The following is a 24,170-nucleotide window of genomic DNA, read 5'->3' as shown; positions in this document are numbered from 1 at the left end:
GGGAGCAAGCCCCATGTGGGAACATGGTTGGGTGGCTGGCTTTAGAGCAGACACAAGCATGGAGACCACCACGTTCTCCCTTCCCCAGGGTGACACCATCGCTACCTCCCTCACAAGAAGAACTAGAACACTTGGGGTAGATCCATGGGCTTTCTCTGTGCCGGAACCAGACACAAACTCAGCTTCTAACGTGTGGAGTTGGAGCCCAAGAGATTTTGGAAATCCTGCATTGTTTTTTCTTTCTTCCTTGACTATAACCTGCTATAGACCGTGAAGATACTGTGTTGTATTGAGGAACGTGTAGATGTAAGCCCATGATGGCCGACAGCACTGATTTACAGCTTATAGTTCAGTCATTGATTCCTGTCTTTATTGATCACCTGCTATGGGCCAGTCTTTGCTAGGTGCCATGAATGCAGAAGAAAGAAAACAAAACAGTCAAGAAGTCCTACCCTCATGGAACTTCTCTCTAGGGACAGGGTGTCGAAAATATGTAATTAAATGTTTACATATTTACACAGGTGGCCGTGTATTGTGGAGGTACTGAAGCAGGAAGGGACACATGTGCTAGGCGTTTGGGACTGTAGACTCAGGGAATGATGAGAAGGAGTCCCCCCTGGTAAGTTAGGCTTTGACCAAAGACTTAAGGAGGTGAGGGAGCAAGTCAGAGGCTACTCTAGAGAAGAGCCTGGCAGGCTATTGAGCTAAACCCCTAAGAGCCTGTTGACAGAAACGTTCCTTACATGTGGCAGAGCAGTCCCAGAAGTTGGCCCAGGTTCGGTGGAATGAGTGCTAGGCAGAAGACAAGTCATGAATGGGCGAATACGTGCTGGGAGCCTGTATCTGGTCCCTTGCGAGGAACCTGCCGTTTGCTCTGGGATCCTGGCGCTGAGGCTGGGATGGAGTTTTGAGCAGTAATGAGATGGTCTGACCAAGGTTATAGGGGGACCCCTCTGTCTTTTGAGTGCAGATTACAATATGCACAGAGAGGTAGCCCTCAGGGGCTCTTGTAGAAACCAGGGGGAGAAATGACGGTGATGTGGGCCAACATGAAAGTGAGAGAGGAGCAAGACCAACAGCATTTCCTGGCATTTTAGTTACCCAGAGAAAGGTCTCTAGGATGACTGGATCTTCCAGTCTAACGAGTGACTATTTTCTGAGTTTAGAAGTAGGAATGGGAAGCGTGGATGACCACACAGGAACTGCCAGGCTTTCTTGACTCTCCGGAGTAGGAGTCGTATGTTTGTACATTGCTTTCGCCTCACAAGGCCATTGCGTGCATGGGGGTGCCTGGGGCTGGAGGGAGGGCCTTTGGCTGCCCATTTGCCATTCCTAGCCGGCTGGCAGGTGGTCCGAGCATATCAAGTAGTGTCCAGATTCAGGGCCACAGTGTCATTAAAAAGGCCCTTTCTGGAACAGCACACCGTTTGCCTTCAGCCCTTTCTCCTGCAATTGCACCAGTACGAAGCCTTCCTGAGGATTCTGGCTAGAGTGTTAAAGGGGCTCTGCCAGGGCACGTTATGCCATCTCTCTCTTGAAATCAGAGTGCTGTGCAGTCTGCGGCTTCGGTAGGAAAGCTAAGTTGCCCCTTTCAGGGTTCAGTTCCGAGTTCTCAGAAAGGGGATTGAGGGATGTTTAAAGGGAATTAAGTCATCCTTTCGAAAGGCTTAATGGTGACAATGCCTCTTTCTCCTGAGGGTGTTAGGAGAAGTTTATTTCACTTCCTGTCTCAAAGCCATCCATCTGTCATGTGACCCATTCATCTGTCATGTGACTGGCCACCCAAGAAACCAGCAGAAGGCACCATCAGATAGTGAGGGGGAGAATTATGACTTCAGTTGTGATTCTGAGATAGCGCCTCCTTCCATTCGATCACAGAGTGGCCGGGGAGTGCTCTGTGATGTGCATTCTTTATTCTGTGCTAAGAAAATGCTCTCGCGACTTAGCCATGCAGATGTGCGAAGGGGTATGGCAGGGAACTTAGCAGACAGCCTTCCTCACCTTGAGTAATTTAGACCATCTCGATGGATCAGCAGTTCTAAGATGATTTTTACCTCACCTTGCTGGTCACAAATTAAATTGGGTTTCAAAAAGGAGCTCCTTGAGATCAAAGCCTCACCAATCAAATACGCTTCCTTATAGTGCTGTGGGAAAAGCGTGTGTTGCATGTGTTGGACTGGGGAACTGCCTCCGCAGGTAAAGGCAATGCCTGATAGCTGCTGACAGCATGCCTGATAGCTCGCTCTGCGTTCCATCCCCAAAACCTACGTGGTGCAAGGGGAGAAGCTGATGCCTGGATGTTGTCCTCGACACTTGTGCATGCGTGTACACACACACACACACACACACACACACACACACACACACACACAAGCATGCACGCATGAGTGGGTACTCACTTGCGTGGACACACACACATACACACATACCTTTTAAGGTAAAGGTACACTGGATAAAGATAAGACCTTCTATCCCAATTAGGAGATTAAAAGTTATTTCAGACAGATTTCCTGTTGTTAATGAAATCGGTCCTGGACTAAGAAACCGAAGGAAAATATGACTTCAGTTAGTGAATCGTTCTTATTAAGCACTTTCGGTTATGAAAGGATCATGTTCTCCCCATGTTTCTTTCAACATGCAGCAAACACACTTCCCGTCGATCATGAGCAGTGGGACCTGGGGCATCGTAAGTGTCCCCCTCTGTCAGCGGCACGTAGCAGTGGGGCCACTGGGTACATGAACTGCCCGGACGTGCCAGCCAAAGCCGCCTGCGCTAGCAGAGGAGACTGCTCCACACAAGCATCTGAGCTCTGGAAGCAATTCCTGCATTGTTTTCTTTTTTGAAAAAAAAAAACCTATAGTTAAAAATGTAAGAGAGCTCTAAAAGGGAGAGCCCCTCCATCCACTGTGGGTCTTTCAGAGCCTGAAGGAACGCTCGTGTCGACAGATCACATCCGCAAGAAGGAGTGAGGTTGCCCTGCGCGTCCAGTGGGGGATTAGCCCCTGCAGAGTGCAAAGACCTGCGTGGTTCATATTCCTTTCAGAGGAAATTAAAAGGAAAAAAAAAACCCTGAGAATAAATGTTAAACAAGTCTTCCTACTGCTTTTTCTGTCTCAGCGTATGAAGCTGAGGTGGCAGAATGTGAGACTTGATAGCCGTGCGGGAGCTGCACTCGATTAGACCCTGCCTCGAGGAGGTCCTGCTCCTTCTGGTTCTCAAAGAATAGCAAACAAAAAGAACCACCTCTGCGCAGGGCCTCTCATCCCCTCCCTCTACCAACAGAAGGAATCCAGCCTAATGAGAGCCCTGCTCAATTCTGTATCTGTGTGACCTTGAGGATACCCATGATATTCAACCCAACAGCGGTATCTGTGCACACAAGGGCTGAAAGAAAGCGTTGTGATGGTGTCCAGAACCACAAGTCCCATCCCCAGCTTTGGAGGCCAGAGAAGGTTCATTAGTATACAACTTAAGCATAAAACTCATCGAAGGGAGACTACAGCACAGCAGAGTGTTAGGTTGAATATGGTCAGGAGAAGTCAGAGCACCTACCCCTATACACAGAGAAACGCTGGGATTGGACTCCTTACACACATTTGAGTATGGCAGGTACTACCCTTTCTCTGAATGGAGTTGAGCAGAATGTTGACTCCAAGCCCAGAGGCCAAGCAATTGAGACACCGTGAAAGCAGTAAATGCCCTGCTATAGCTATAGAATGGTCTAGGCCTTGATTTTTATCCTATCTGCCAGAAATAAAAGCTCCAGGTCAAGAACCTAATACACAAATTGGCCTAGGGCTGGTGAGATGGATCAGAGCCTTGCATGCTTGAGGACCTGAGCTAGGTCCCAAGGCCCCACAGGAGCTGGGCAAGGTGGTACACACTTGTCACCTCAGAGCTGAAGAGGAAGAGGCAAGTGGGCGCATGGGACCTGCTGCCGGTCAATCTAGCTGAATCGGCAAGTTCCACGGCAATGACCCTGTCTGGGGTGGGGGGGAGGTGTGGATGGCACCTGAGGAATGATAGCCAAGTTTGTCCTGTAGTTTCCGTGTGCATATGCACACACACACCCAATCACCCACACACACATACACACATGCATACACACACATTCACACACATGCATACACATGCATTCACACACACACATTCACACACATGCACACACACACACACACACTTATTCTAGAAGCTGAGAACCCTTTAGAATTCTAGAAAACACAAAGAAGAAATGGGACACTTGTTTATCTTTAACAGAGGTAGCTAGCTACCCACTGGAAGGGTGATAACAAAACCTCTGGGAAGAATGACAAAGGAGAAAGGAAATGCTGGAGAGACACCATTGTATTGTCACCCAGGAGTGTTGTGTGCCACTCTAGGTCTTGATAGATGACATCATCACACACTCTTCTAGTGCTTGGACCCGTGGGAGGGGCCATCTCTGAAATGGGCTTGCCTTCAGCACCTCCATCAGTATAGGAGGGTCACTGCACCCTTGACCATGGTGCACTCTGAACTGGACAGCCGTCCCCTGGCAGTGACTGGTTGGTGTGGAGGCATAAAGCCTGGCTGTCCTCCCCGAGAGGACAACTCTGACAACTTGCCAGCCCCCGAGCTCATCTGCCTCTAACCATCCCTAACCTGCTCTGCTCACCCTCTAACGCATGGTGACCCTCCAAAGACTCCCCAGTAATGCTCTCCTGCACAGAACTCCACACTGCGTTTCGGTCGAAAGGCAAAGAGGTCTCCACACAGATCTCCAAAATCTCCCTCCCAGAGCCCATTTCCCAGGTACCCTTGGGTCTGTATTTTCTTTTGTGGGGGTCTGTTAGTTTCCACCTAGACGTCCATGACAACCAGCCTCAACCATGAAATTGTCTTCCCAACATCCTTCACTTCCATCCCGCGTAGGAACCTTGCCCTCAGGGTGTTGGGACTGAACTTGTCATGTCCACAATCTGTCTCTCTCCGAGTAGGTAAAAGTGCTCACTTTCAGACATCCGACTGTGACCTTGGCACGTCACTCTCTCTCACACTCTCTCAGCAGGTCCTGTTGTGTGTGTGTTCTCATCTCTATTGTCACCATCCCGATCAGGGCCACACAGTCCACTCGGGTGCACCATGAAGTAACCTCTTCAGGGTCATCACAGCCAGAGTGAAATCTCACTTATTTGCTTATTTTATCCTGGTTTATCCACTTGTTTTATCAACAGATAGTTTGGGCTCATAGATCAAAGTCCACAGAGTATTATAGGCACACACATCTCTAGCTAAGAGATAATGAGGGATGTTGACAAATTCTTAGCTCTTCTTCTAGAAATACATTTTTTTTTTTGCCTCTTCAGGCATCTAAATACATTCTCCCTTTCTGTTTGCTTTTTGTTTTGTTTTGTTTTTGTCTTCCACTCAACCGTCTCCCCTGTCTCCACCTTTTCAAGAAAGCTTTTGTTGACTTTTAGTTTCTGATCTTCTTGTCTCCGCTTCCCAAGTGACTGGCATTATAAGTTTTCACCACCATGTCTGGTTCACTATCTCCTTCTCTGCAAATGTACTGGCGGCGTAGGGTCCGCACTGGTCACCGTGGATTGATGACACCCTGAAAGCAGACATCTGGTCCCCTTGAGCTCTGCTTCAAAACTCTTTTAGACTTGCAAGGACTCTTCCCTTAAATAAGTAGCTCTTTAATATGGAATGCTATGAGCCCCATGTAGTCTCCAGCTCACATACTAATTTATCTTCAGATAGGCTCTCATGTAGCCCCGGCTGTCCAAAACTCGCTGTGTAGCTGAGGATGACCCTTGAGCTTCTGACCCTCCTGCATTCACCTCCCAGTGCTGGGTTTATAGACATGTGCCACCATACGTAGTTTTATGGGGGTGTTGGGGATGGGACCTAGGGATTTGCTTACTCTAGGCAAGCCCTCTACTAACCGAGCTACATCGCCACACCTGGGGTTTTAATTAAAATCCAGCAGGATGTGGTGGCACATGTCTGTAATCCTAGCACTCAGGAGGCAGAGGCAAGACGGTCACAAGTTCCAGGCGGGTCAGGACGGTCTAAGGAGGCCCGGCCTCAAACCCCAAATTGAACTGGACTAAGATATTAGTCACCTCAAGACCCCGAGAGCTTAGCCTCGCTAAGCTATACCTAGTGGGCTATAGACCCCAGGCCCCCGGTCCCCAGAACCTTTCCAGTCCTGGCGCAGCTCCCACAGGTGCGGCCTGCCATCTGTCCCCTCCTTTGCCGTGTGGACACATTTTCAGGTCCTTTACTGCTCAGGTCCTTCCCGTCACAAGCAGGGATGGAGCTGCTGCTGTGCCAGCTCCCTCGGCTGACCGACTCTCTCACGTGTCCCTTCAGGGCTCAGATACCCCACTTCTAGCATCCTTTCTTCCTTGCAGTCCTGGACTATGTCACTTCGAAAACAGATGCGTTTTCCTATTCTAACGCTGCGTGTCAAGGCCAACAGTTACAATGATTCAATTAATAGGGTTAAAGGATTGAAGCCGAGTGAGTGACTGTCTGTCAGTCTGTCATAGCACGAGGGACAGTGTGCTCTCCTGTCCTGCTACGTGCCCACCAGTCAGGACGGAGTAGATGCTCAGGAGGTATTTCGCAGGTGGGCTGAAGTAAGACTTGATTTCATGGATGCTGAATTTTCCTCCCCTCAGTACTTCAGCTATCCAGATGTGACCAGTGTTTTAACTATCCAGATAAGTGATAAGTTAGTGTCTTTGCTTGATTCCATCCTTCCAGGCTCTAGACTGCACCCCCTTCCTCTTAATCTTTGTTTTCATAGTCTAAGGAGACTCTAGCTCAGCATCCCGGAATGCGGAAGCCACCATGTTTCTGGTTATGTTAGTGACCTGTCTTCAGGCCTTGTCTAAACCACTTCTCCTGGGTTTCCATGAGGCAGCGTTTCCAAGATTTACCCCCTGTCTCCGGCTGATACGTTCTCTTGTTTAGTTAGTGTGTTTTTTGATGTGGCCAGGGAGGCTGACATTCGGGAGGATGTTCTGCTCTCAAAACAAACATCTGTACATGGAGCGAGGTGTGGACGTGGTAGGGCTCCACAGAGCAGCTGGGCTTCAAGTATGATCGCTTTGGTGAAAAATTTTCATTCTGTCTCTTCTCTCTTGTAAATCATGTGCTCAGTTTCATTTAGTAAGACTGAACTACTTTATAATCACGATGGAGGCTCACGCTTAGGGCGGCATAGGGAGCCTGCTGCTACCTACAGCCAGGACGTGTTTCAGATTTGTGTTATGATGTACCAAGAAATAAAATAATAAATGGAGAATAATCTTATTCCAGTCATCTTCATTTTTACTACCCAAATGCTGTTTATTATACTACAGTCACCCAGGCACATATATCTCTGATTATTCTGCAAATTTTTAGATATATAAATTTGATTTTTTTTTCTTGACATTGATCATTAAACTTATAAAAATCCATGGGCCCATGAATCTGTTTTTTTCTATCTAAAGATTGTGTGGCCTTAAGGATTTAAAATTAAAAAGCCTGGGCCAGGTTCGCAGCTCTCCTGTGTGTTCACAGTCTCGGGAGTCTACCATCTTTCCTCTTTGCGCTCCTTTGGAGTGGCCCGGCTGGCAAGGGCTCACTGTTGTCTGGAGACTAACAGTTTCTCTGTGCTTTGCTTTTCCTGGTTCAGTGATGGAAATGCCAACAAATGGGCTCCAACCTGACCTCCGACAGCGCTCCTGTCTTTATCTTTTATTAAAATTGGCAAAGCGTTTCCCCTTATCTTTTAGAGTCTGCTTAAGACGTAACACAAAGATTTTTTTTTTTAAGTCTAAAAAGCGCCTACAAACTCCTCCATATTGCTTTTCGCCTCAGGAGGTCAAATGATACATGTCTTATATATATGAAATATAGGCGCTGCATAATTTAAATACAGGTATACCCATATATGTAACACGTATAGTTTGGTGTATATGGCACATACACAAATCACTGTACAACCCATAAAGTGGTCTTCCTCTATCTGAAACACAGTTAGTGAGCAGAGGAATCAAAAATGAAATGTGCCAGAACGTAGGAAGCTACAGACTATAGCCTAGGGCTACCCTTCACTGACACGCCATGCCAAGCAAACCTCTGGGTGCTGTTGGGCTACTGTTTTGCCACCTGTCACGAGGGAGGGTCAACTTAGTGATTCTGCCCCGACTCCACCTCAAGCCTTTCTGGGAGACTCATTTGATTTTTAAAAACCCTCTGTAAAACTACTGCTGAGTAACCAGTGCGCAGTGCTCCAGGGCCGTCCCAGGACTTGGAGAGTCTTGTCTGGGCTGAGACAAGCTCTGCTTCACTCACTGTACGGAGGACGGCTCCCTGTGTTAGATTTGTTGAAGAACTTCAGGTGACACCACTGTACCCACATGTGTGAGCCACCTGTCTCCTTCCAGAGCTTCCTGGTTCCCACGCCTCTACGGCTGTCTTCTAGAGTTGAGCGTAATCTTGTCAAGGAAGTTTATCCATGGCCGTGGTGAGGAGGACACAAGAGCTTCCGGTTTGTTTCCCGCCATGGTTCCGAGCCAGTGGCCGTATCGACAACTATAGCAGGCGTGGCTTTGTTTCTTCCCATCACCAGTCTTTGCCAATCATCTTTAAAGTTTTGCATATTTTTGGACAAGAAACAAGGTCTTTCACTGTGTTTCCCTGGCTGGTCTAGAACTTGTCATGCAATCAGGCTGGCCTAGGATTCACAGAGATCCACCTCCCCCACTCCCTGAGTGCTGGGATCAAAGGCGTGTGGCACCATTCACCTTAACCTCCTGACTACTACTGTATGGTCTCTTTGACTCCGGAAATGACAATAATTTTACATATATATATATATATGTATATATATATATATATCAGAGTAGTTACATTTTAAAAAGGTTAAGTCTTTTGCATTGATTTTAATCACCCTTATACCCAAGGAATGACCAGTTAATACTTGATAAATGTTGCTAACACAGTAAAGTATTGAGAAAAGAAGCCAGGAGTAGGGGCTAACACCTGACTGAAATCCTATTGCCTGAGAGGCCAAGGCAGGCAGATCACTTTAAGGCCAGCCTAGGCTACTGAATGGTACCCTGTCAGAAGTAAAATGGAGTGAAAATTTAAAGGCACAATAAACTTCAAGGATTTAGATTTCTCGCCTAAAGAAACCTTTTATTGTACAGGTCCTCCTTCTGTCCCACTCCCCCCCCCCCCACAGCAAGGACCATCTCCCTCTTTCTAATCCCGCCTTTTCCTGTCCCCAAAGAATGGTGACCATGGTCGACATCGGTCCTTGTGATGAACTCTTGGATATCACACCTTAACTTCCTTCAAAGACAGAAAGATGAGGACACCAGACCCCAGGGCTCTGTGGCTAGGGGGTGTTGGCCTCATCCCTAAAAGCCACTGATGCATTAGCTCACTCAGTCCTCCGAGTGAGCACTCCATGCTTTCCCAAGGACTACGTCATGGGGTTGGGGTTGGGTGTTCCTCTCCTCCCCACAGTCACCATGACACGAGATGGTGAAGTTAGAGTCTAGACTGTTTCAATCACCAAGCCATGAGTCTATTATTTCTAGAAGTACCACTACCACTGTCCTTACTTTACCTATGGGGAAAGAGGCTCCGAAGGGCGTAATGAGTTGCCTAAGATCACCATTGTTAATGAAAGCTAGAGTCAAGACAGGAGCCTGGACCGCCTTGATGTCAGAACTTCAGCTTCAAGCATCACAGCTGTTTCCAGCCCCTTGCTCTAGCTGTCTGTCAGTCATGCCTCTCTCAAGCCCTCCCTGAAAATCTTCTGAGTGGTTTTAACCCTGCTCTGTTCAAAACCAGCCTGTGCGTATTACCTGGGTCTTAAATAGTTTTCAAAGTAAATTTAGGGCACTTGGATGTCTGTCATTTCCCTTCTTCCCCTTGTGGCAGCCCATTTCCCTTGCTCTATCCTAACCTGCCAGGCTTCTCCTGTCTCCTGGTAGCACTTCTTCTCTTAGTTCTTCAGTCAGCTCCATGGCTAATACCTGTTTTGTTTCAGAAAGGCTTGGTAGGAGGCCTTGGCATTCCCTTTCTAATGCAGTGGAACCCACCATTTCTGGGCACCACAGGCTCACCCTCTGTCTCTTATATCTGAAAGCCTCTAAGCAGGATGCAGTGTGGAGTCCCATATATCTTGAGTCAGAATTGGGTGAACATTGAAGGCAAAGGGCATACCAGAACAGCGCTGAGCATATACTAGTTGTTTAAGAAACTGGCATTGGATGAGTTATTAATTTGTGATAAGCCTGATTTTCCCCTCAAATGGCCTTCTTATACTAATTTGGGGGCCAGAAAAACATAATTTTGCATGCTTGTTAAATAGGGATGTTTTGAAGTATGTGCTAGTGTGTTTATTTAAGGGCTGGCGAAACTGACTTTCTCCCACTCTCGCTGTTCCAGTGAACGTCCCTTCCACGGTAATGGAAGCCATGTGCCGACAAGACGCCCTGCAGTCCTTCAACAAGAGCAGTAAGCTTTCTTCCTCCGGCCAGCAGCGTTCAGTGGTTTTCCCCCAGACTCCCTGCAGCAGGAGTTTCACCCTCTTGGATAAATCTGGGCCCATCGAGGCGGGATTTAACCAAATCAACGTGAAGAACCAGCGGGTCCTGGCGAGTCCCACCTCCACCAGCCAGCTGCACTCGGAGTTCAGCGACTGGCACCTCTGGAAATGTGGCCAGTGCTTTAAGACTTTCACACAGCGCATCCTCCTGCAGATGCACGTGTGCACACAGAACCCCGACAGGTGAGGCCCAGGGCATCCTGCAGCACCTTGGGGGAAAGCTGCCTGCTGACAGCTGCCTGCCCGCTGGCTGGAAGGTCCCACCCCGAGTTGTGTTAGGCCTCAGCGGGTGCTGCCATCGTTTCTGATGACTGCACAGACAGGTTGGTGGCTGCTGAGAGGCTTCCAGGCTCACTACCCAAGCAGTAACGTCCAAGTTTAAAAGGGAGCAAGAGAGAAGGAGCGTTTATGAATATCAGGGGTGGAAAATGAGGTCAGGATAATCAGAATCCCCTCTGTCTTCCAAAGATAATATAGCTGGCTGCCGGCCGACTGTCGCAGGCATTTCAGAGTTCACCTCCAGTGTGCCGTGAGTATGAACTTAATTAAGTACTAAGAGGTAATGAATTGGAATTTTTTGCTTAGTACTATTTTTCTTCGGAGCATGCAAACCCATAAATCCTGCAAACCTGTCAAAAGGAAATACCCACTCGGCTAGTGATGTGGAGGAAAACAGATGCCACTTATTCAATAAACTAATATCCACACAGAAGAAAAATGTTGACTAGATACGTCAGAGTCAAAGTTGGTTTGAAAGTTTGTCAATACGGAATTTTATGGCCATGAACTGAGGATGAAATTTAGCTGAACAAGTGAATTAAAATTTCAGGTACTCTGACGAGTGGCCCAGTAGATATAATGGAACTATTATTTATGAATCAAAACTGGTTTATTTGACAGTCTTGATCGCTGGGAGCGCAAAAGACAAAGATCAAATTAATTCAATGGGAAGGCTGTCTCTGTTTTATCTCTCCTTCACGTCCTGCGAGAACTTGATTAAAACCAAAATATCCAAGAACAACCTAGAAAAAAAAAATTCACCTGGAATATAAAAGTGAGAAATAACTCTTGAGTGCTAGGATTGGGCATCTGGAAGCAGGGTGCCTAAATTGTTTACTTAATTTTGCTACTCATTAACCTTAACAAAGCAGGGCACCTGACTCGCTGCCTCTTAACACATACAGTCAGCTCCTCCCTCTGAGCTCTGCAGCATACAGTGGTGTGCCTGTGAGATCCGAGTAAAGGACAAGGGGGTGAGAGGGTGGCAGAAGGGGTGGATATATTCTAAACTTAGATTCGGGGCCTTTGTATACCTTTACATCTGTTCACATTTCTATTTGTGTCGTTCTAGAAACCGGTTGCTTACCCTCAAGCGTTACTGTAACTAATCAAGATGGAAACATTTACTTTAGTGCAAAGGCATCTGAGTCTAGGTGCCGGGCACCATATTTGTGCGTGGAGGTAAAATGTAAAAGTTGGAGTGCGTTTTTTTTCTCTCCCATGCAGAAAGGCTTTTCTTAAAAGTCCGCAGGCATCCATATAGCCCAATATGTGTCCTTCTTAGCTTACACATCGTTTTAAGACCAAAGATGCATTTAAAATCTCATAAAAAGTGAGTTCAGGTGTAAGGGTGTGTTATTTGCAAAGACTGTTGTGATACTGTAGTAAAGGGATCGTGCGCAGTAAGTTTGAAAATAGGGGGCCTGAAGAGATGGCTCAGCGGTTAAGAGCACTAGCTCTTCTTCCAAAGGACCTGGGTTCAATTCTTAGCACCCACATGGCAGCTCACAACTGTCTGTAACTCCAGTGCCAGGGGATCTGACAGCATCACACCAATGCACATAAAATAAATTTAAATAAGTTTTTTAAAAAAGAACCCTGCCCTTAACTTGCTTGCTTACAAGGATGTCAAGAGTATAGGGGCGACACTCACTGGGCATTCCTTTAAAAAAAACAAAAAAGAAAAAACAGGACAAAGTTTCTGTCTTTTTGGATGTGATAGGATTTCACATGCCATGTCCCAGAGGCGATGTAGATGTTTTGTGGTAAACAGATACTTCATGACAACAGTCTGTTTTGTGTGAGCTGAGTTATACCCAGAAAATCATGTGCATGAGTTAAGTCTCTCTAAAGTTTGTCCTGTAAAATACTAGCATTGTAATTTAATACATCTATAAAAACTATCTAAACAATTAGCTTAGTGAACAAAATACCTCCAGGGGAGATTGTGAAAGTCAGCGGTGATTGTAAGCAAATTTAATGTGACTAGTAAATCCCCAGGTGGTATGAAAGAAACCCTGTGGGTTCTTGATTCTTCCCTGCGCTTTGTTTGTGAACACATGAGAGGGAGTTGCCATCAGTCATTAATAAGTTAAAGTTAAGAATATCATGACTTGAGAAAAACCAGACTCTTTGAAGGCAGTGTAATACAGTACAATGTTTCTTAGTAACAATGCAGGGGAAGGGGGTTGAATTATGTCATCAATCTGAGACAATTTTTGAAGATGAAAAAGAGGGAGATGCCTAGTCTTTTTATCTATTAATTTTATTCTAGATGAAGAATTTATTTTTATCCTATAAGACTTTGGAGACAGGGAGATACCCTCCAACATTCCTAACCACACAAGGAAAAGCTAAATCAGAGCAATGTCCAGAACTCCACAAATGTGATATGAACATCACATTTGTTCAGGATGGTTGCCAAGTTTGGAAACTTACCTTTCTCTGTGTGGAGACACACCACTACGTACATTCTTTGGTGACTAGCTTCACAGCTGAGCCTTGTGTTTGGTGGTTTGTGCTCACTCATCTGTAGCTAGATGTCCCTCACACCTGTGTAGAACCCCTCCCAGCATAAAAATGCTCAAGTTCCTTATATTAAAGGATGTGGGATTTGCAAATGACCATGCAGATGCTCCTATATACTTTAAATTATCTTTAAATCACTCGTAGCAATATCCCACCCTGTTGTAAAGACCACGTAAATAATTTTTACTCTGTGTTGCTTAGGACTGCTGCCAAGAAAAGTCTACACGTATTCCGTGCAGGCATGTTACTTTTTTTTTGGAGTAGTTTTTTTTCTCTCTAATTGTTTGAATCTGTTAATTAGAGACCCACGTGTAGAGAAGGCCAACTGAACAATAAAACACATTAACAGAGACCTCTTTCCTTCTCCTTGAAAACTATCAGGAAAATCTTACTAGAAAGAGAGGTCAGAAGACAAAGTCTGAAGGTGAACAGGTACAAATCTGGGACAGGCCCCTGCCACTGTGGTCCAAATGCTTTGACTCTTTGGCAACGAAAGGTCGGACATTTGGATCTTCATCAAGAGAAGGTGTGCTCTGTATCTGTGACCCTTTTCCTGTGGGTGCCCTGCAAACGTGCAGAGGCAAGGTCTGTGGCGACCCAGTGGTGCCGGTGTTGTTTCTCGTCTCTGACTTACACATAATGAATGGAGGAGAAAAATCAGCTGGGTCTGGCAAAAGTAGGAGTCAGAACAAAAGATAAAAAAGATCTATGAAGGTCTAAGAGTCATGGATTGCTCCTTCTCTCAACTTCATTCTGTGGATATTAAGCCAACAGATCCTCCATCTTCTTCCTTTTCTCAGGCTACCAACTCCTGCTCGCACTCCTGGGTGAGCCATAGGTAAGCAGCTGTTGGAAGGTTGACCAACCAAGACTCTATGTACACAGTTTGTAAGCATTCGAGTTTCTATGTAAGCTAATTCCCCAAGCCAGGGCAACTTGGCTTACTGTTGCTGGGTCCAGGAGCAACTTCCCCTTTCTTTCCTCTTTTTCTGCTGCAGAAACTCTCAATAGGGTTGGGAGGGAGGGGACTCTAGGAATGGGTGAGCAAAGCCGTTGATCACAGTCGATTATTTTCTGCATGTTCTGGTCTTCACAGAAAGTGTATTCATAATATACACTTTTATTTTGTACCACTTTTTCTTTTCTTCTGGCTCTCTTTTCTCCACACCTTTCTCTCTCTCTCTCTCTCTCTCTCTCTCTCTCTCTCTCTCTCTCTCTCTCTCTCGTTTGTGCCACATGGGAGGAAGTCTGCCTTTAGCCGCGTGGGCACGCCATCAGCTGTTCACAATTGTGTTTAAGTACCATTGATTACCATCGAAAAGGATGGTGTTAGGCGGGTAAAGGAGTTTCAAAGGCTCTGTTTTGTGGGAAAAGCTTGGCGAGCGACACGATCATAGTGTCTGCCCCTTGCTATGTGTGCAAAGGCCACCTTTCTTCTTTCCAGTGGTCTATGGACTCACCGCTTCCCTGACTCTCCTTGCTCAGAGGCAGCCTCCGCCTCCACATGGCCGGCCGTGACTTAAGCAGGGCCCCTTGAAAGCCTTGTGAGATTTGAGCTGAGGCTGTCTCTCATGGAGCAAGGAGAGAATGTAGCCCCAAGTGAGCAACTTTTATGCTAGAGGATCTTCAGGCTGTAAAAAAGAAATCAAAGGAGGATTAATAATTTTTTAAACCAAGCCACACTTAATTTTGTTAAACGTTTCATTCTTTTCCTATGTACACCAAACCAATTACAGACTCAAAGCAAATGAATTGCACATTTTACTGGTGTAATCTTTGGCAGAGGAGCTACCAGTGACGGAGAATGTCAGGAGATGAACCGAATGGTCTCACTGCTTTCTTTCTGCGTAAAAGTCTACCAGTGTTGATTTATGCTAAGTAAATCCACCCGCACGTTGTCCTTCCCAATTATTTTGTAAATGTGTATGTAGCGCTTTCTAGTTTCTCCACAAAGCTTGAGTTTTCCTGTGTGGGAACTGGCCATGCAAAGCCGTTTTAGTCTCTCTTAATGGAAATTAAGCAAAAATAACACTTGCACTAGTCAGTAATTGAAAGTTTCTCAGTTGCACTAGTCAGTATTCACTGCTCAACTGCTCCTTGTAGCTGCAGGACCTGATTCAGGGCAATCTCCACTCTTGATCTCCCTGCTTAGGTCCCACCCCAGCACCCAGTCACACAGAGCTGTGCACTGTGAGGTGTCCTTCCTCTGGGTTTGCTTTGAAAATGGTGGGAGGCTGTACGTGCATGATGAAATGGGAGAACCAAGGGCTTTTGAAATATGCTTCCCAAATGCAATGATGTAAGATCCTGGACCCAGTGGAGATCAACACCCACGGATGTCTGTCCATAAACACCCAGTTGTCTGTCCACATGTGCTTTCCTGCTACGCTACATCAAACGGATCTGTGATTTCCGAGTTAAGATAGATTCTATCCAAGAGTCTGATCACTTTAACTTCGCCAGACTTTGGGAAACGAATGGAGATGCTGGGATTTGGGTGGCTAAGGGTTTGCCATGCCAGCATGAGGCCCCGAGTTCTCTCATCAGCACCCACATAAAAAGCTGGGCAGGGTGGCACACACTACTATCTCAGTGCTAGGGAGGCAAAGACGGAAGCCTTGCCTTCTTAGTGAGTCTGGGTACCAGTGGCAGGCTGCCTCAAAGACGAGAAGACCACCTGTGGCTGACCCTAGGCTGTCACGTGCACAGCCACATACACAACCTCCTTCCAAAAACTTAGGGAAAATGTTGATAATGGCAGCTCACTCTGTGTTCTGAAGTTCCTCTGGTGTAACTTGAAATAAGGCTTTAGAAATATACACCCATATTCTGAACTCCTGTGTCCAGTTCCATAAGGAATTGTAATCCTTTCTGAGATACTTGCCCTAGAAAGTATCTGTTTCTGTTTTTAATGTATTCCTATATATCTGTATTTAAATCTTAACTCCGATCAATTTTAAAAATTATTTTTTAATCATTTTTTTCCTCCTCCACGAGGAGTTGAACTCACTGATATTCTCAGCCATTTTACTGGTTTTTCTTTTTTTAAGACAGTTAGTCGACCAGTCAGTCTGGTCTTGAACTTCCACTCCTCCTGTCTGACAAGTGGCAGTATTTACAGGCCTGAATGCCCAGTCTGGCCTCTTTTACTCATTTTTTTTAAAGGAAACTCTGAAAATAGAAGAACATAAAACTGAAAAGAGCATCATCTACTAACCACAGACCTTCTGTGGGCTTCTTCTTTTCTTTGGCTGTCTTGGAGCTCACCGCGTAGAACAGATTGCGCTGGACCTCACAGAGGTCTGTTTGCTTCTGTCTCTCAAGTGAAGGTGTGTGCCACCACTCCCAGCTCCTTTGGGATTGATTATTGGTTTTTTATTTGAGACAAGGTCTTGCTGTATCCCAGACATAACTTTTATATTTATGACTCTTACATTTTCTGTACATTTCTAGGCTGTTAGAAACTGTTACAATCACAAGAATTCACTTAAGATCCAAATCCTCACATTAATAGAACTAGGGTCTGCCAAGATGAATGTCAGTAAATGCTCTGATATCACTGTACGGTACCTAAAAATAAAAGGGTATTAATTTGCTTCGTGAAATTTATTAAAGAAAGTTTTGTACCTACATTTTAATATGAGATTTTCTTGTTATTCAAAATTCTCAAGTTTTTACCAAAGCATTAAGATCGTCCATGTTTTAGAGTATATACACCCAGAGAGAGGGAGAAGCGCAGGACTCTTCCAAGTGCAGGGAGCTAGTTGCCATTGGTGATACTATGATTCACAAGCATCTTTGGGGGACACTGGTTATTTTCCCTAGGAGGAAAACATGGTGCATGGAAGTGCACCCAGGTGAATTTATCCCCTTTCCCAGAGAACGTGAAGAAAGAGGTCAGTGCAGCTGAGCGACTCGTCAACATCCCATAGCTGCTAGAACTGGAGATTGAAGTCGAACTCCCCTTTCTTATTCCAGGCGCTTCTGTTTGGTCAAGCTGTGTTCTGTGTTCCATGTAGTCTTTTAAACTGAGTCCTAGTGGCTGGAGGATATGGCTCAGTGGGTGAGAGCACTTGCTCTTCCAGAGGACCCCAAGTTTGGTTCCCAGCACCCATATTGGATAGCTCACAGCTGAGTGTAACTCCAACTTCAGGTGATTTGATGGCAACCACAGGTACATAACAATGGTCCATACTCATTTACATACACACGCACACACATGCACATTCACACATGCACACGTGCACTGCACACACATGCATGTGCACGCGCGTGCACACACACACACACACACACACACACATACACACGCACGCGCGTCTTAAATGATAACTTTTAAAGACAGTTCACAGAGACCACTGGATCAAGTACTCTCTGGCTGGTCCTGGGCAGAAATGATGCTCTAAAGTTTTAACCCTCTTCCCTTGATGAAAGAATTCAACATCAACCTTTCACATCCGTTCTGTGAATCGTTGCCACAGTGACTATCAGCATAAAAAGGATGGGTTGACTTCTGACTGCAGGAAATAAATCACCCCAACTTTTGACAGAAGGGTTAGAAAAAAAAGGAAAAGATTAATTGGTTTTATTTAGTGACTTATTGTTTATAGTGATAGCTATTAAAAATAGATAACCAGAGGCTAATAAATGTTAATGGTCCCTTCACTATTAGAAAAATCAATTTTCAGTGAATATAGCACATATTAATATATTATTTTGTTTATGATCCTCAATAGCATATAAAAAATTTCATCCCCAGAGAACTATTTTTTGAGAACTCTTTTTAAGGTCAACATTTACTGCCAAGAATAGATTTGCTAGGAGGATATTTTCCTCTGTAGGCAATTTTAATGGCCTTCAAAGCATTATTTTATAATTATAATAAAATGCATGTGTAATTTGTCAGGCTTGATAAACTCCTTTCCAAGGGCTCTTATGTATTTCTTTGAAACCTGTTTGAGAGCAGTTAGATAGATTTCTAAATGTAAGTAATTAAAATTGTATAGTATTGAGTTATTGACCAATGCTGGACTATTAATCAAGCTAAAAAATTCTACAATCAGTGCTCAGTGTGCTGAAGCCTGGTAAAATAATAGTATTTGTGTTCAGCGAGGCAAGTAGCCGCAATTAAGCACTTCAGTTGACAAATGAGAGGGTACACTTTATTTTACACTTAATTGAATTGTTGTACATGCTCGGTCACCATTGTCTCCCAGCCCTTCAGTTTGGTGTTTGGTCATTGAAGCTTCTGTATTTGTTAATGGCAGAGCAATTAAGTCTGCCTTTGCCATTGGCTTCCTAAATGCAGCCAACAACGTCTGTGCTCCAAACCAGGCCTTACTTAGTGAGTGCAGAGAGGATTCTTCAAGGCAGATGGTTAATTTCCTGAAAAAGGATTTTGATAAGCAAATTAGAGCCCTGTCCAGAGATGATCTGGGTAACTTTGAATAGGGACAACTCCTCGGGTTTCCTATCACTCACTGGATTCCGCTTAAGTATGCAGAAGAACTTCTGACGAATTTTAATCTATTTTATGAAAGCCCAAAATTGATTTACTTCTCATGAGCTGTGTGTGCTCTGATAATCTTGCTAGTTATCAGGTGTTCCTCTCAGCTTCCTCCTGCTGGCCTGTGCACCACTGTCCCCTCCTTGCAGGCACAGAGGCATCTGTCATTTCTTGTTGCCATAAATCATTCCTTGCAACTAACATCAGCAGAGGAGATAAGATTCAAGTACAAGACTCCTGGGTCTGGAGAGATGGCTCAGTGGTTAAGAGCACTTGCTGTTCTTGGAGAGGACCTGGATTTGGGTCTCAGAACCCACATGGCAGCTCACAACCATCTGTAATTCCAGTTCTAGGAGATCCACCCTCTTCTGGACTCCATGAGTACCAGATGCACATGTGGTTACGTACATCAGACACTCGACATACACATTAAAAAAATAAAAAAGAACAGGACTCTGTATAAATGGGATAGGTGAGAAGTCGGGATTTCTTTTTCAAAGAGATGCATCTGGCAGGTCTGTCTTCATCTTGGGTAGACCCCTGGCCAGTTTAGTATTTATGAAAGTGTGCATGCAACTTGGCCACTTGCCCGTCTTTCCCTGACACTTGGAATAAGGTTCAAACACCCTGTCACGACCTTGGCATCAATGTCTTATATCCTTGAAGGACAGTTTGTCCTCAGTTGTCTGTGCCAAGTCCGTGGTAATAGCAACTGCTTTCCCTGTCCCACTCAGAGGATTACTGTAAAGATTAAACCAGATAATTGACTTTAAAGCGCTTTTAGAAAGTAAAGGATACTGTGGAACCATAAAAGACAATTATGTATTTTCTTTTGTACTGTTTGGCTTAATTAATCCCATGCTCATGTCTGCAAAGCTCACAGAAATATGCTGGTATTTTGCTGTTAGGGAGATTGAGATAAGCAAATAGCTGTTTTTGAAACAGTATGATTCATACAGGAAGGGAATGCTCATTTATGAGTTGACGTGTCTCATCAGCTCTGAGAGTCTTGTTCCTGGGACAGCAAGTTGTAGATCTCAGAGGCCAGCGCTGTAAACTCCGTCTTTCAAACGTGTTGAGTCTAAAGTAACAGCCCCTTTTCTCACCATGGGGATTGACATAGGACACCATGGCCAGTCACTCTCTATTTGTTTCAGACCCTACCAGTGTGGCCACTGCTCCCAGTCCTTTTCCCAGCCATCAGAACTGAGGAACCACGTGGTCACTCACTCCAGTGACCGGCCTTTCAAGTGTGGCTACTGTGGTCGTGCGTTTGCTGGGGCCACCACGCTCAACAACCACATCCGGACACACACTGGAGAAAAGCCCTTCAAGTAAGTAGTGGCCAGCTGTCCACCCTCTTTTCCTTATCTTTCTTGGGAGCTGCCAGATACATGGGCACACCTTGCCCAGCTCAGTCTAGCTGGTGGAGAAGGCTACTTTCAAGGTCAGTGTCTGTGCTGTAGGAGGCTCTCTTGGGTTGCATGGCTGATGTTTGGAAAATGGAAGTCAGGAAAGCTACACACTGATCATGGCTCAAGGTTTGCAAGCTCAGACATGAGATGATATTTTCGGGCCTAGTTTCTCATCAGTAAAGTAAGATATGAGTAACTACCCTGAGTAGTCTTTCCAAACCCTGTGGTTTCATCCATCTGAATTCTATTAGTATCTATGCCAAGATCTTGCTATCAGCAAGCTCCCATAACCAGGAGAAAGGTGGCCATAGTATAGGATACTTGAATAATCCTCTTGAATAACGTGAACTCTCTAGGATTCTAATGACTCTTTCTTCTCATTTCATCAAGTTGATGAGAATTAAAACAAAGGGTATATATTTCAGTATACAGAGACTGTGAGTAAGGGCATTTTAGCAAGATTGTGTTTCAACATATAGTCCATCCAACAAAGCAGCAGATATTTGAACTATACAAAATGACCCATCCATCTATCCATCCATCCATCCATCCATTCACCCACCCATTAATCCACCCATCCATTAATCCATCCATCCATATGTGTTCATTCAGTAATAAGAAATGCCTACTTTTACATTGGTCATCCTGCTAGGCACAAGAGATACAGAGGTGAATGGGACTCGGTCCCTTCCATCTTGACTTTGAAAACCTCACACTCCAAGGGGAAGTCCAACCAACCAATCAATATTATAACAAAGGATGAAAAGCATAACAAGACATGTTTGTACAATGTTGAGGTGTATCAGAGAAATGGAATCATCAGATGTGTGACAATGTTGAACAAGTCTACGAAGGATGAGCAGGAGTTTGCTGGACGTATAAGGGAGAAAAGGCTGCTTCCAGTAGTTCAGACGGCAGCGAGAGTCTTGGAAGCTGCACACATCAGACCGGTGGGCTCAGAGCAGTTGACCTCATGAGCTCTTTCCACATTTCTACCCATTTCCTGTGCTTGCTTTCCCTACTTGGGAAAGAAAATTTGAAAAAAAAACACAGACACCCAACCTTATTCACCTTTTATAGGACAAACTCAAGCAGGATTAGGAAGTGATACTGTCAGTAGGAGACTAAACCTCTTGCTTAGGCTCAGCCAAGTAGGTTCCCAGTCCGTGCTTATCCTAAGGCCGAGTACAGTTCATGGTAACAGTGTCCTGTTGGTCTGGGTCCTGCCCGCCTCACTGGCCTGTCAACCTACAGAGGGACTCATAAAAGGCTGTTGTCTTTTACCTCTACCTACCATCATTTAAAAATTATCAATTAATTATTGGTGTGTGTCTGTTTGTGCGTGGGTGCATATATGTGAGCATATATGTGTCATGGCATATGTGTAGAGATCAGAAGACAACTTGTAAGAACTGGTTTTCTATCCTGTGGGTCCTGAGGTTCAAACTTAAGTTATCAGGCTTGGTGGCAAGCACCTTTACCTGCTGAGCAATCTTTCCAGCCACTCCATCATTGTTAACTATGTTCCTTAATGGTTTAATAAAACAGGGATGATTTTTGTCTGTATACTTGTTTACCACAGAAAGTCTTTGGGCTAAGTGGGACAAAATGGTACCTAAAATCAAGCTTATGATATACTAACCAGCTGGGCAGTGATGGTATATGCCTTTAATCCCAGCACTTAGGAGGTAGAGGCAGGCAGATCTCTGTGAGTTCAAGGCCAGCCTGGTCTATGAGAGCTAGTTCCAGGACAGGCTCCAAAGCTACAGAGAAACCCTGTCTTGAAACAAAACAAGACAAACAAACAAACAAAAACAATATACTAACCAAGCTCTATCCCCAGAGACTGCAATAGTCGGAAGTGGGCACCTTTCTGAGGGGCCAGTTGGCTTGTCCTTATCTGAAAAATTCCCTATCTCTTGGGTGTTTGTGACCTGCCTGAAGGATGTTGTCATCACCCTCAGGCCTGATTCCCAGGGGCTCACAGATTCTGTCTTTGCCATTGTTCTGGAGGTAGAGGGTAACTATGTCTCTTTGAGAGTTTGGGAGGATTGAGGATCCCATTGGTCCCTTATAGTAGAGAGGGTAGCCAAATGAATTCAGTGCCAGCAATCAGATTGATTTTTATCTTGTTGCAGTGTAAATAGATTTTAGTAATTAATTGAAGTGGTTTCAGGGTCAGGATGGGAAATAGATTTCTATTAATGTTAAGGTGTTACTTATGTGTAACCTCGTTGATTCCACTCAATTTTTTTCTTTAACATCCTGTTTTTGTCATGTTTCCAATAGAGTTGCCATCTTAACTTAATTTTAATTCATCGGATTAATATCTGAAGGGCTTAAGTGATTGTGCTTCCCCTCCTTTCCAACAGTGTTGTTCTTTTTTTCATGCCTGCTTTCATCTGGAAAAAACAACTGAACAAAAGATCGTAAAGCAGTGGAGTTGTTGGATAACATTCTCCCTGGCTGTTTTAGTCTGTTTGCTTCTTGATTTTAGCAAAGCAGCCATACGTTATCATATTTGAGGCATTTCAGATGATCAAATATATGTGCCCTGAGGAGAGCTGAGTATATGCTTATATCGAAGCTGCAAGGTTGAAACGTCTTCTAGGAAATGGAAAGCTAAATCCTTTAGTGTATACAGGGTCTTTCAGGATTGTCCTATTGCAAGGGAGTTTGAGAATCTTCTAACCCAGCCCATGGATATCCAACCCAGGGACATTTGTAAATATTATGAAGATATCCTTTTACAAGCTTATAAAACAAACATTAAAAAAACTTTTTGTTGCAGATTAGTCAATAAAAATGGTTTCACCACCACAGTTCATTTTACTACTTCAGCTAATGGGCATCGGCTTAAACAACGTTGCAGGGGCTGGAAAGAATCTTGTAAAGATGCAGAAACCTAAACTGTACGCCCAATGCAGCTTCCAAGGAGATGACCCGAGTGGTCTCATCTCCAAACTGTCCCCTCGACCCAGGCGGTCTTCTCAAAATCTCCAGGGTGAGCGGAGACTGAGCCTGTCGTGTCAGGAAAAGCCTCTCCCGCATCCTTACCTCTGCTGCTCAGCACTTGGCTGAAGGATGTGGAGACTCCTGGCCTTCCGAGGCAGCCAGAGTAGCATTGGTCCTGTGGGGGCTAGAGCTCCTGCAGGCTTTGCCTCACATCTGATTTGCTGAAAGCTTCCTGGAGGAACCTCTGTCCTAAGTTCTAGGGAGATCCTAAACCTGTCAGCAGCTAACGGAGGCTGAAGACGCGAGACTTCTAAGCTAAAGCAACCCACAAGAAAACAACCAAAAAAGATGGACTGCACCAAAGGCTTTGGATTTTAGTTTGCTATGAGAGACTGAAGTCATGGGGGACAAGGAACAGACACAAGAGATCATGTCACTTAATAGCAATGTATTGCACTGTATTGCAGGAAGGGCCACTGGTAGAGATGATCGGAGGGCCAGCAGTGAGGCCTCATTTCCCCTTGTCTTGTACTAAATGAGATCTCATCAGGTTTGGGGTAGGGGATCTATTTGACCTGGGAAGCTGCACCAGCAGGCTAGGACTGGCCCTAGGAGATACCTCTATCATGTTTTAGGAGCCAGAGGAAAAACTTTCACCAGGATGTTTTTGCCTTCAGCAAAGAGAGTTTGGCTCAGAATAAAGAACCAGAACATTACAAAGTTTGTCCAGTATTTAAGCAAGACACAGACAAAACTCAAAGCAAATCTGAAGAGACACGCCAAGCATTTACCACGTAGGAAGTCTTAGGCAGTTTGGTCCATTTCAAGTATTTCCCAGCCCACGGCAGATGCACAGAAAGATTCTTGTAGGGTTTCTGT

At 45.0% G+C, this 24,170-nt stretch overlaps 1 protein-coding gene across 2 annotated transcripts in view; it reads left to right on the top strand.

Moving 5' to 3' along the window:
• Prdm6 (PR/SET domain 6) overlaps positions 1–24,170 on the top strand; it is a 103,942-nt gene that overhangs the window by 76,153 nt on the left and 3,619 nt on the right. For both annotated transcript variants that reach the window (XM_087896054.1, XM_048419386.3), the window contains 2 exons: positions 10,448–10,790; positions 20,079–20,255. In XM_087896054.1, coding sequence (XP_087752180.1) covers positions 10,448–10,790; positions 20,079–20,255 — 520 coding nt within the window. The remainder of the gene's footprint in view (positions 1–10,447; positions 10,791–20,078; positions 20,256–24,170) is intronic.

Source organism: Myodes glareolus, chromosome 13, assembly GCF_982192425.1.
Source record: "Myodes glareolus chromosome 13, mMyoGla1.1, whole genome shotgun sequence".
Taxonomy (NCBI): Eukaryota; Metazoa; Chordata; class Mammalia; order Rodentia; family Cricetidae; genus Myodes; species Myodes glareolus.
The sequence above is the reverse complement of the archived record's forward strand: the minus strand, read 5'-3'. Positions and strand labels throughout refer to the sequence as shown.